This window comes from Pantherophis guttatus, chromosome 1, assembly GCF_059756535.1.
Source record: "Pantherophis guttatus breed Tessera chromosome 1, ASM5975653v1, whole genome shotgun sequence".
Lineage (NCBI taxonomy): Eukaryota > Metazoa > Chordata > Lepidosauria > Squamata > Colubridae > Pantherophis > Pantherophis guttatus.
The window spans coordinates 257,308,806-257,322,619 of record NC_142063.1 but is presented as its reverse complement, the minus strand read 5'-3'; the positions used below and the strand labels follow the sequence as shown (position 1 = coordinate 257,322,619).

The 13,814-nt window shown below is 37.0% G+C and overlaps 1 protein-coding gene across 4 annotated transcripts in view; it reads left to right on the top strand.

Annotated features, from left to right (window-relative positions):
* The first annotated feature begins 4,065 nt into the window (after window positions 1–4,065).
* Window positions 4,066–13,814, top strand: part of SLC18B1 (solute carrier family 18 member B1) — a 34,269-nt gene continuing 24,520 nt past the window's right edge. For 2 of the 4 annotated variants that reach the window (XM_087887140.1, XM_034418832.3), the window contains exons 1-3: window positions 4,066–4,378; window positions 6,778–6,917; window positions 8,383–8,478. In XM_087887140.1, the coding sequence (XP_087743266.1) occupies window positions 4,246–4,378; window positions 6,778–6,917; window positions 8,383–8,478 (369 nt within the window). In that variant the 5' untranslated portion in view covers window positions 4,066–4,245. The remainder of the gene's footprint in view (window positions 4,379–6,777; window positions 6,918–8,382; window positions 8,479–13,814) is intronic. The other 2 variants (XM_087887149.1, XM_034418834.3) reach the window with 1 other exon arrangement.

Here is a 13,814-nt window from a genome sequence, read left to right as displayed (position 1 = left end):
TTTTATTTTATTTATACAAATAAAAGAAAACATTGGGACAGGGACGGTAGGCACACTGGTACTCTTATGCACGCCCCTTACAGACCTCTTAGGAATGGGGTGAGGTCTACAGTAGACAGTCTAAGGTTAAAGTTTTGGGGGTTTGGGGAAGAAACCACAGAGTCAGGTAGTGCATTCCAGGCGTTGACAACTCTGTTACTGAAGTCGTATTTTCTGCATTCTAGTTTGGATCGGTTTACCATGAGTTTGTATCTATTGTGTGTTCTTGTAATGTTTGGTTGAAGCTGAAGTATTCATTGGCTGGTAGGATATTGTAGCAGATGATTTTATGTACTATGCTTCGGTCAGACCAAAGACGGTGAAGTTCTAAGTTGTCTAAGCCCAACATTTAGAGCCTGGTGGCATAAGGTAGTTTGTTGCGAGCAGAGGAGTGGAGGACTCTTCTTGTGAAATATCTCTGGACTTGTTCGATTGTATTAATGTCCGATATGCACTGTGGGTTCCAAACAGATGAGCTGTATTCAAGAATTGGTCTGGCAAAAGTTTTGTATGCCCTAGTTTGCAGTTCAATATTACCAGAGAAGAAACTATGCAAGATTAGGTTAACAACTCTTCATGCTTTTTTAGCAATGCTGTTACAGTGAGCTCTGGCACTTAGATCATTTGAGATGAACACTCCAAGGTCTTTGACAGAGTGAGGGTCGTCCGTTAGGTCGTATCCGTCCAGCTTGTATTTTGTGTTCTGATTTTTTTTGCCAATGTGTAAGACAGAGCATTTGTTGGTTGAGATTTGGAGTTGCCAATTGTTTGACCATTCTGACTCATAGTTGAGGTCTTTTTGTAGAGTAGCAGCATTGTCAGTGGTGTTGAATAGTTTTACATCATCCGCAAAGAGAACACAGTTACTTATAATATGATTGCAAAGGTCATTTATATCAAGCATAAAGAGCGTGGGTCCTAAAATGCTGCCTTGGGGAACACAGCTGTTAACAGGTGCAGGGTTCCTTATTTTGACTATTTGCTGCCTTTTTGATAGGAACACAGCTATCCATTTATGCAGGAATCCGGAAATGCCATAAGATTTTAGTTTTAGAAGTAGCTTGTTATGTACCACTGAATCGAAGGCTTTACAGAAGTCTATATAAATTACATACCCTGGTTGAGTTTTGAAGTCCATGTGTTTATGGACTTATGAGGAAGTAATAATTTGGAACTCAATGAAGAACTCATTTCAGTAGAAAGTGATGGCTTCAATTTAATATGCTAATAGAAGTAGTAGAGACCTATGCATCCTATTTCAAAAGTTGCCCTACCAAAGCACTGTTACTATTATTTTCTAAGGCTATTCCTGTGCAAATCCACTTGGGTAAAATTTATATAGATTTATAAATTTATAAAGAAAACTTTAGATAGATTTCTATAGCAATTGTGTAAATTAGCACTGTGGACTTTTCATTGTGTTTAGTGGAATTTATATAAAATATTGGCCAAGAAAAATGCATTTGGTTTATTTCTGAGCATCACACATAGGATCACACAACATTAAAGCAGGAAACCTACAATGCAGTTTTGGAAAAAGCTCAAATGTGTGACATTATAAAAGTAAAGGAGTCAAAAATTTTAGCATCATTTCTGAATTTGAGGGCATTTTTACTTACATTGATTGCCTGAATTTCAAAATAATACATATATTTCTTCATCCAGAGGGTACTCAATTACAGAAGACTGACAGACTTTAACAGCAGAGAGATAAATATTCACAAGTTAAAGATACAATCATTCTAAATATTTTAATAAGTTTTGTCCAACTTTAGCTTCAGTTTTGCAGAGTGCAATGAAGGTAGACAAAGGTAGGTTGGATACCACATGGAGAGAGATTTTGGTTGGGTATACCTTTGGCTAGAAAGAACCAGAATTTCTCCCTCAACATTGGAAGTGATAAAAGAGGAAATAAAAAAGAAGTAGTAGTAGTATCTTTGACTTTGTCTGGAACTTAGCAGCTTTGGTAAGAAGTTGTATTTTTTGTTTGTTTGTTTCTTGTCAACCTGCTGTGACCTACCAAGAAGTACTGCACCATGGAAGAAACTGGAGCCATCTATCATGGAATGAATGGAATCACTGCAAAACAGTGCCTCAAATTCTGTAACTCTCTTAAATTGTTCAGGAGGATATTATCTTAAAGTATCATGGTATTAAAATACCAATGTAACAGGACTACAAGTGGAACACTACTATCTTCTAAGTCCTGACACACAATTTTTCATCCAGAACAAGCAATACCATTTTCATTCCATGACCAGGCCTGAACCCTGACTGAAAAGAATCTAGACAATTCGCTTCTGTTAGGCACTTTGAAGATGTCTTCTCACTCCCAAAATGGGAGGTTAGAGACCAATAATTATTACTGGTAAGTATTGTTGATTTGAAGACAGAAATATATATTTTTTCACAGAACAAATTTAGTTTAAAACATATTTAGACTCTTCTCAGGTTTATGATTTGGGAGAACATTATGATTATTTTATGCACCTTATTTTCCATATAGGGATAACATGAAATGTCCCAATGGTACATTGTTTAAAATACAGAACTGATACTGGGTGATTCTCTCAGCTCTTATCTATCCTACAGGATCATTTGCGGAAAAATGGAGGAAGCAACACTATCTAGAACATGGCTGTCCAACTTGCGGCCTGCGGGCTGGATGCGTCACACGCTGGCCATGCCCATACCCGGTTTAGTGAAGGAGGGGGGGGAAGTCACAATACATGATGTGACACCGCTGTGTCAGAATTTGACACCCCAATCTAGGACAACTTGTGCTCCTGCAGGAAAATCGGGATTTGAATCTAATAAATCAACATATTTGCTGAATTTACATGATTCTCTGAAACACAAACTTGCAAATCACATTTAATCTATTATGCAAACCCATGTGGTCAGTTAATATGGTGCAGTTTACTATAGGAACCAAGAAGATTAGTTATTTTCAATAAGTCATAATTGTTAACTATCCATAAGCCTGTCTGGCAAACAGCCAGCATTTGGGCTGGTACATTGAACTTAATGTGGCTAGTTTAGTTTCTGACTTAAAATATTAAATGAGCACATTGTAGCTTGTAAATCAGGCATTATGACTTTAATCAGTTGTAATTTATTAACTACATTGTAGCAGTGGTGAAATCCAAATTTTTTTACTATCGGTTCTGTGGGCATGGCTTGGTGGGCATGGCAGAGGAAGGATACTGCAAAATCTCCATTCCCTCCCCACTCCAGGGGGAAGGATATTGCAAAATCTCCATTCCCACCAAAATCTGGGGCCAGCCAGAGGTGGTATTCGCCTGTTCTCCGAACAACTCAAAATTTCTGCTACCGGTTCTCCAGAACATGTCAGAACCTGCTGGATTTCACCCCTGCATTGTAGGTAAATAAGCCGTAAATTGACACACATGAATCCATCTATGAAAATGAATGGCAGAAAGTGTCCATTAAGTACAAGGCCCCCACCAAAACACCTTAATCAATCATCATTTACTCTAAAAGGCATATGGAAGAATTTAGACAACTTTAAATATGCCATAAATCATGGTTTACTAACCACATTGGCTTGAGTTCAATACATTAACTTAAGCCATATTACAGTATAGTGTAAATATATAAAACTAAGTGCTTTTCCAAATGACCTCTAGAATACAATTAAGGTTGGGATATCCCATATGTTTCTTTCTCATTTACTTAACTTTTGGTTGATATCAAAAAGCTAAGCAGGACCTCTTAATACTTGAACGGGAGATCAAGGGATTTTAAAGGTAAACTGGGAAGTAAAGAAAAAATGGAGGAGGGGGAGAATTAAAATCCGGAAGAAGGCAATACCGGCTGTTGTAAATAAAACAGCAGGAGTAGAGCATAACTCGAAAGAACCCTTTCATCTTTTATTTCAAAAGGGCGCTGAAGCGTGGCCTGGACATCGTCATAGTAATAAACCTGGCTTGCTGACAGGTGAGTAAGTATGAGATAATTTCCGAACGCAGCGGCTAACTAAAAGGAGGGATCCCAGCCTTGGATAGATTTCGGCTTCCGGCTGAATCGGGATTGCTTGCTCCTGACCTCTTGTGGCGTTTAGGAAGTTCCTGACCGCAGCGGCTGAACTTTATCGCCTCTGTGAGGGTGGACCTCGAGAAGACAGGCAGGGAGGCTCAGCCTCCGCTCCTTTCCAAGCCGCTTTACAGCAGGAGCTCCGCGGCTATGGAAAGCTACCAAGCGGTGGGTCCCCCGGATGGCGAGAGTCCAGGTGAGAGGGGCCAGAGCTATGGTCGGCATTCCTGGGGTCAGTCAGGAATTACAAGCAGCCCTGCGCTCTCCACATCTTCGATCACATGTAAGGCTAGTGGATCTTAACTGCTCTATCCTTATTATTATGCAATCGTATTGATTCCTGGTGAGCGCCTAAGTTTTCTTTTGCCAAGTCCTCTACTTTTCTTGGCAAGACTTAACAGTTTTCTTGGCAAGACCAGGTTTCATTGCCTCCTTCCCAGGACTGACAAAGTGACTGGACCAAGGTCAACCGGCTGGCTTTGTGCCTAGTATTCACCGTTGCCTGGTTTTCTAGGTTAGTGCCTTAACCATTAAATCAAACTGGCTCTCTAGATGGCATCCTTGCAAAAATTAGCCTTGGAAACTGCAGTTTCGAAGGTCATATCTACTACCTATGGGTGCTTGAGGTTTTTTTTTTTTTTAACAAATTGGGAGATGGTTAGTTTTGTGTCTCTTGCCTGAGACACAAAATCTTAGGAGGAAAGCAAGGGCTAACCACTTCCAAAGATTTCCTCCAAATGTTGTTTGTTTGTTTTTTTTAAAAAGAAAGCCTACAGGCACTACAGTAGTCCAGGCAGTTGCCAGGTGTTGAGACTAACCTGAAGATATTTTTTTTAAAAAAAATTGTATATGGCAGCTAGGAGTTAAAGGAACTGAGTTAGAATCTGGGACACTTCCAGGAAGGAATTTAGATTCCCTCGGCCTCTCCTCCCACCCTCTCTCATAAAATTATATATAGATTATATTATATTATATTATATTATATTATATTATATTATATTATATTATATTATATTATATTATATTATATTATATTATATTATATTATATTATATTATATTATATTATTTGTGTGTGTGTGTGTGTGTGTGTATATATATATATATATATAAATATATATATATATATATATTTGTTTTCTCAAGTTTTTGCGGGTGTTTGTATGTAGGTCTTTGGTTATTCGGGTCTTCTCCCACGTAAAATTGGAAGTGTATATTGGTTTGTTGTGAATATGACTGTGTCTCGATAGAAAAACAGTTAATCTTTCCCCTGGCTCAAGCTGATGAAAGGAGGAGAATTTATGGCTCAGAAGATTAATTCAACTGCCTAACATGCAGGAAGCCCAAGTTCGAATCCGAGTAAGAGTATGCCTAGCTGATGAAAGCTAAAAAGCTTGAAATAGATCTATACTAGTCTGCCTTTTGCCTTTATCAGCAAAGTATAAATTTGGTATAAAATGGTTTGTCATGATGGATTGGAGCTGAAAAGCAAAAGGGAGCAGAATGCCTCCTCCCACATGTTGGGGTAGACCAGGTGTCTCAATAGAAAAAAAAACCACACACACACACACACACACATACATATATATACATACATACATACAGAGAAAGTAAAGAAAGATGAGTATGAAAATATCATTGTTGTACCTTACGATTCTTGATGGATGGATGTTTTCTTTTATGTACACTGAGAGCATATGCACCAAGATAAATTCCTTGTGTGCCCAATCACACTTGGCCAATAAAGAAATCTATTCTATTCTATTCTATTCTATTCTATTCTATTCTATTCTATTCTATTCTATTCTATTCTATTCTATTCTATTCTATTCTATCATAATGAAAACCATTAAGTGATTAGTCCTGTTTTAGGCTGAAACCAGTTAAGTTACTTTGGGTTAGTCACTTTCTCTCAGTGGTAGGAAAGAGGCAAATGCAAACCACTTCTGAAAAATGTTGTTGAGAACCCTGCAGGGACCTGTCTATTAATTCGCCAGGAGTCAAGAGGGATAAGATCAATATTACATTATACTTGATTTGAATAAAGAAGCACTGACTTGCATTGTAAATATGTAAAATAATAATTTCTTAGAAGGATTAAATTAAAGATAAACATCTTGGTGGTATTTTTCTTCTCTAATTGCTTAGTTCACATCTAGTATTTAGTCTGGAGCATTTCAAGACACAAATATTTTGGTTTCAAAAATCTGATACCAGCACAATCAGTCTTTCTCAATCTGATGCTCTTCAACTGTTTGGACTGAATCTTCTCAAGTTTTCAGCTAGCATATGAATTCTAGAAACTGCAACCCAACACATTTGGAGGGCTCTGGATTAGGGGAGGCTAAAGTATATCTGAATTCTCATATTCCTAACCCTACTGAAAGACATATTTTGAATATTAATCTCTGTATTTCTAAAACTTTCAAGAATGCACTATCTAATGAGTGTGTTTTAGAAATATGTTTTTCTTGTTTTCACTCCAGCTTTGTATCAGAACTGTAGTCATGTGAATAGATTTGGGACAAGTTATGAAACAAAGCATGCTCCTATTGAAATATAAGGTTCTGCATTTTTATTTTTATTTTTGCTAACTGATCTGTGTCAGAAACAGGTACTTGTTTCTATTAGTTTTGAAGGCTGCATTCCTTTTTCTACTCTAAGAGAGATTTTTCCTACTCAGATAATGACAGATTGCAGGTTGCTAATGAGGAACCGAAGCGGCTGAGCAGAGAGCAGATGTTTATCATGGTCTCAACAGCATCCCTCAACTTCAGTTCAATGGTTTGCTACTCGATTCTGGGACCATTTTTTCCAAGAGAGGTAAATGGATGTATATGTTTAAAACAAAAGTCTACAATAAGGTTCTTTAATGATGGCCTCTGTGACATAGCAGCGCATTCAACAAAGACTCATTTGCTGTTGTATCAATTTTTAGTTCACGAAATACAAAAACTAACATTTTGTAAACTTTTGCTGCTACAAAAAGTGTTTTGTCTCCCTCCTCAAATCTAGTACATATGTAGGAGCAATATAATAGCTACAACATTTTAAAAAGTTGTAGTAGTTTCGACTTAGTTTAAAATAATTATATCATTAGCTTTTTTTCTTTGTCTATTTGCTATTTTTTAAAACCAAATAAATATGTACCATTTTTCCGATGTCTTGCCTCTCGGTTGGATTAGATTTCCACTGAGTTTAAGCAGCCTTTTAAAAGCAGTTTTCTACAAAGTTGTATACTTGCATTATTTGAGGACTGAGCACCATTGTGCTGCTTGGTTTTTAAAAGGGAATTCAGAACATTCACTTCACATTCACACTCAGAAACTGCTTGCATAATTGTGGATATGCATTACAAATGATTGCATCACCTCAATTTACTGTAACAATGTTCTTTTTGGTGTGCAATATATAATCACTCATACATTTGTATATATGTGCAGTTTTTCTCAAATTGTTACCACTTGCTAAACATTCACCTAAGCTGACAAAAATAATTATACAAATGACTGAACCCAGAGAGATGGGTACCAAAAGCAGCAAAAAAATAGACTTAATTCATACCACTTTTCAATATCTGCCACCATTCCAATGCCATAGGCATTCATGCATTTAAATTTGTTTTTCCTCTTTTTGCTTGGGGTTGGTGTTTTTGGGTTTTTTTTGTGTGTGTGTGTGCTTTTTACAATCCTGTAGTCCAGGGGTGTCAAAGTTGCAATGACACGTTGTCATGTGACATATCGTAACTTTTTCCCCCTTTGCTAAAATGGGGGTGGGGTGGCCACCGCGTGATGCATCCAGCCTGCAGGCCGCAAGTTTGAAACCCCTGCTCTAGTCCCGTAGAGCTGGGCTGATGGAGTGGAGTTGAGCATTTACAGGCCAGAGGCCTTTCCTGATACCACATGGAGTTTGCAGCAGATATTTTTTCCTTCCGCTCTAAGAGAAAAAATCTGCTATCTAGGACTGAATTCTTAACCTTCTTAGTAGAAGGCGAGCATCTTTACCACTAGGCCAACATACCACTTTTTCCTGTTCTTATTTTATACTTGAGAAATGCTGCAATCATTTTTCACAATACTGTAAGACTTACAGCCAAGAGGGAGTGTGTAAACGTAACCATATCACAAAAATGCTAATTATAGAAAATAAATCGGGCAAAAGACATGTATATTATATAATAGTCAGAACTTCTTTTCCTATGGTATTGTGGTAAAATTTGAGCTATGTAATTATTTTGTGCATTCTACAGGCTTTTGTTTTGTAAGTTTTTGTATTTTATTTTTTTAAGGCAGAAAAGAAAGGAGTTAGTAGTACAATTGTTGGATTTATTTTTGGATGTTTTGCATTATTCAACTTCCTGACATCGTTGATAATGGGCAAATATGTAAGTATCTTCAAAAATACCATGATGACTAAGCAAAAATAACATATTGCCTGATAAATAAAACATTCATTGCACCAGTGAAATAGATCATAATGTTCTAAACTCTGTAATCACTGTTTCTGGGAAAAGTCAGCTTTTTAAATGGTAGCGCATATTAACTAAAACATTGTCAATTGAACATGTACCCTTAGATTTCTGCAAAAATTGATTCTCTCAATTTCTCCGAAATCCAAAACCATTTAAGTTATGTAGTAAAAAATGAATTTAGGACTATATGAGAATCTTAATTCATGGACCAAGGGCAACAGAATGAATTAATATCAATGGCATACTGTTCAATCTCTCCCAGCAGATAAACAAATGCAAATCTGTAGCAAGCAAAATTTTCAATTCTCTCTCTCAATCTCTCTCTCTCTCTCAATCTCTCTCTCTCCCTCCCTCCCTCTCTCTCTGTATATCTATCTCATCTGTCCAGTTTCTACACCGCTCCAATCTACCATCTTTGTGTAGAATATAGCTCCACAATATATATTACAGATTACAACCAAAAATTAAAATTGAAAACAATATTTTATATTCTTATACAATCAGGAGTTATGACTAAAACATTTATGGTAAGAATAAAGACCAATCCATTTATTTGAAGGGCAGTCACAACAGCCTAGCTCCCATTCCTTAGGCTTAGCATAGCCGAGTATACACTTTAAAAAAAAAAAAAAATCCTAGAAGGAAGAGATTGATCAGAGGAAATATTATTCCAGAGGATGGTGGTAGTGACTGAACACGTACTTTAAGATGACAATTCTAATCAGTAGGACACTTAGTGATTCCATCCTGTTAGATCTTATATGAGCTGCGGTGGTGCAGTGGTTAGAATGCAGTACTGCAGGCTACTTCAGCTGCATGCTGGCTGCTTGAAATTTGGCAGTTCAAATCTCACCAGACTCAAGATTGACTTAGCCTTCCATCCTTCTGAGGTAAAATGAGGACCCAGATTGTTGGGGGCAATATGCTGACTCTGTATACCGGTTAGAGAGAGCTGTAAAGCACTGTGAAGCAGTATATAGGTCTAAGTGTTATTGCTATTGGCAGGCAGATGTTAATGAGAGAAGTTTAAGTTACCCAAGCCCAAAATTAAGAAGGGCTTTGAAGATGACAACCAGAATCCTGAATTGTACCTGGAAGTTAACTAACATCTGCTAGAGGTCCCGTAGTAGAAATCTTATATGAGTGCCTTAAAATGCATCCTTAGTTACTCAAGCTTCTGGATTAGTTTAGCTTCCAAATGCTCTTCAAAGGCAACCTAATGTAGACCTCACTGCAGTTGTTCAGCTGCATAGGACTTTGACAGTATTATTTATTTTAACTGGAGGTTGAGATGTACAATTGGATATCATCAGTTTATTGTTGAAATGTGGTTATATGTCAATAGACCTCATCCAATGATTTCATATAGATGTTGAATCAGAGTAAGCAAAAGCCTTGGTAGTACAGTGGTCTAAAGCACCCTGTTATTAAGACCAGCTGCCTGCAATTACTGCAGGTTCGAATCTCGCTAGGCTCAAGGTTCACTCAGCCTTCCATCCTTTCTAAGGTAGGTAAATTGAGGACCCAGTTGTGGGGGCAATAAGCTGACTTTGTATAAATATACAAAAGGATGAAGGCTATTGCTTAGTGCATTGTAAGCTGCCCTGAGTCTCCAGAGAAGGGCGGCATATAAATCAAATTAAAAAAAAAAAATGAGCCTTGTAGCAACCCCCACACTGGAGGTACCTGGATGTGTGTGTGTCAATCTCCACTGACCCCCACCATTTCCACTGGCTTGGAAATGGTGGGGTGAAATGCTCCCGGTTCGGACCGGATCGCCCGATCCAGTAGCAATGATGGCGGGTGGCTCGGAGAACCGGTAGCAAGCCCCCTGCCCCCCTGCCCAGCTGAACCACGCAATCATCAGAGGCTTTTTTTTTAAAGCATTTTTTCTATAACCTCTTCAGCCGAAAAAATGCTTTTAAAAGTTAAAAAAAAAGCCTCTGATGATTGTGCAGTTCAGCTGGGATCCTCAGAGGCTTTTAAAAGCATTTTTTTGGATAAAGAGGTTGTAGAAAAACTGTTTTTAAAAGAAAAAAAGCCTCTGCTGATCAGGCAACTCAGCTGGGATCATCAGAGACTTTTAAAAGCATTTTTTTCTACAACCTCTTCAGCTGAAGAGGTTGTAGAAAAAATGGTTTGAAAAGTAAAAAAAAAAAAGTTGGCCACGCCCAACCCAGTGATATTACCCACCACCACCACCAAGCCACACCCACAGAACTGGTAGTAGCAAATTTTACATTTCACCACTGACTTGGACCATCCCTTCAGGAAGGAAGAAAAGTACTAGGCTTTTCACTCTTAAACTTTAGAGACAGCTCAGTGAGATAGTATAATTGATGGTATCAAAGCCAGTGAGAGGTCAAACAGAATCCAGAGAGTTGCACTACCCCATCCTGATCCCACCAGAAATCATAGAGACCCCATTTATGGACCTATAAGATTATTTGGAAATCATAGCTAGTTCTGAAGAACAATTAAATCTATTAATTGAAAGTTATATTTCTGCCATATTATGGCAATATTTGGGTTTACAAATGCAATATACAACTCTGGCAGTTTACAAAACAGAGGAAACCAAGGAAATATAATAAAATTGGCATATAAAACAAGAAATAACCTTTTTTTTTTTAAAAAAAAAATTTTAAATTTTGATTTATATGCCGCCCTTCTCCGGAGACTCAGGGCAGCTTACAATGCGTTAAGCAATTAAGCAACCTTAGGCACCAACCTATCTCATTTGCATGAGAAAAACAAAAATATTCCCACATCTGAATTTTTAAGTTTTGAAAATTTTGGCCCTGCTACCCAGTAATGTTATGATATTGACCATACCTTTTTTTGATCATCAAAGTCTCACAATTGTTTGCAGATGATACTAAACTGGCAGGAATAGCCAACAGCCTAGATGATAGGCTCAAGATCCAAATGGATCTTGATCAGTGGTGGGATTCAAGTAATTTAACAACTGGTTCTCTGCCCTAATGATTTCTTCCAACAACCAGTTTGCCAAACTGCTCAGAAAGTTACCAACCAGTTCTCCCGAAGTGGTGCGAACTGGCTGAATCCCACCACTGATCTTGACAGACTTGAACACTGGGCCCTATCTAACAAAATGAAATTCAGTGTAAAGAAAAGTAAAGTCTTACACTTAGGCTAGAAAAACCAAAAGTACACATATAGACTGGGTGAAACCAGGCTTAATAGCAATAACTGTGAGAGGGATATTGGAGTTTTAGTGGACAACCAATTAAATATGAGCCAACAGTGTCCAGTGGCAGCCAAAAAAGCCAATGCAATCCTAAATTGCATTAACAGAGGGATACAATCAAGATCAAGTGAGGTACTAATATCACTCTATAAAGCCTTTGGACCACATCTGGAATATTGCATCAAGTTTTGGTCACTTAAGTACTTAAGCAAAATGGTTCAGTTGAGATCTGCATATATGGGACTGATTGGGGTAGATTGCAGTGGTAACACTGAAATATAATTTTATCATATTTTATCTATATCTTAAATTATTGTATTTTATTCCAATTTCATTTTAAATCGTATTTTATTCCAATTTCTTTCAAAATTGTATTTTATCCAATTCCATTTTATATTGCATTTATCAAATTTTAGTAATAATTTGTTTCTGGAATTCTGTACTTTGATACGGCCCAAGGGCTAATCAATTTTTATTGAAGATTGATTTCAGCTATAAAGCCTTAGTAAGACCACACCTAGAATACTGCATCCAGTTTCAGTCACCACTATAAAAAAGATGTTGAGACGCTAGAAAGAGTGCAGAGAGGAACAAACAAGATGATTAGGGGACTGGAGGCTAAAACATACAATGAACGGTTGCAGGAACTAGGCATGGCTAGTCTAGTGAAGAGAAGAACCTGGGGTGACATGATAGCAGTGTTCCAATATTTGAGAGGCTGTCCCTTCAGGGGGGTCAAGCTATTTTCCAAAGCACCTGAAGGCCAGACAAGGAATAATGGATAGAAACTGATCAAGGAGAGATTCAACCTAGAAATAAGGAGAAATTTTCTGACAGTGAGAGCAATCAACCAATGGAATAGCTTGCCTTCAGAAGTTGTGGGATCTTCATCATTGGAAGTTTCAAGAAGAGACTGGACTGCCATCTGTCAGAAATGGTGTAGTCTCCTGCTTGGCAGTGGATTGGACTAGATGACCTGCATTTATGAAATTTCAAGATTTTTCGATGGTGCTTCAGCAATATCAGGGCCAATTTATCTTGCTGTGAATTTAGAATTAGATTCATTTACTAACATTTCATTTTCATTCAATTTTACATTTCAATTTCAATTCCCGTCTTGATTTCAATTAATTCTTTTGTTGCTTTTATTTCTCTCCACTTAGTGCTTCTTTCAACATCAAAAACATAGTTCATTTTTTTTCACATTTCATCTACTGATCTATTTTACATTAAACAGTATTTTCACATATAATTTCTACAACTAACATTAACATATTAATATTTTCACTGACTCTTAACCATTTTCTTTTAAACTCTCCACAATCCCACTTCTTGATGCTTTTCTCCCTTTCTCCCATTCCCTTACAAGTATGACATTTAAATCATTTTTTAACATTTCAATTTCATTCAATTTTACATTCAATTTCAATTTTCCATTTTAGTTTCAATTAATCCTTATGTTACTATTTGTTTCTCTCCACTTAGTGCTTCCTCCAATATCATTTTTTCTTTCACATTGCATCTACTGGTATATTTTCCATTTAACAACATTTTCACATATAATTTCTACAACTAACATCCTTCTCTTTATTAACAAATTAACATTTTCACTGACTCTTAATCATTTTCTCTTAGACTCTCCACAATCCCATTTCTTGATGCTTTCCTCCCTTTCTCCCATTCCCTTACCTTCTTCTTTTTCCTTTTCTTATTTCTACCCTTCAGCCTCTTTTCTTTAATTTTAACTCTGTTAATTTTCCTTCTCAATCTTTCCCCATTTATTTCTCTTCTTTTCATATTTGAGATGTAGTTTCCCTTATCTATTTTTATTCTGTCACTGTTAAACTCAGTGTAATCATCTTTATCTTTATTTTCAATTGTTTCCTTTTCAATATTATCTCCTTGTTTCTTTTGCTTCTCATTCATCTTTTCTCTTTCTTTCTTTTTTTTGCATTCTAACCAATCCTCTGCTTCCTTATTTCCCTTAAATGCGTCTCTTGTTTTTTGAAACATCTCCCTCAGTATCTCATATTCATCC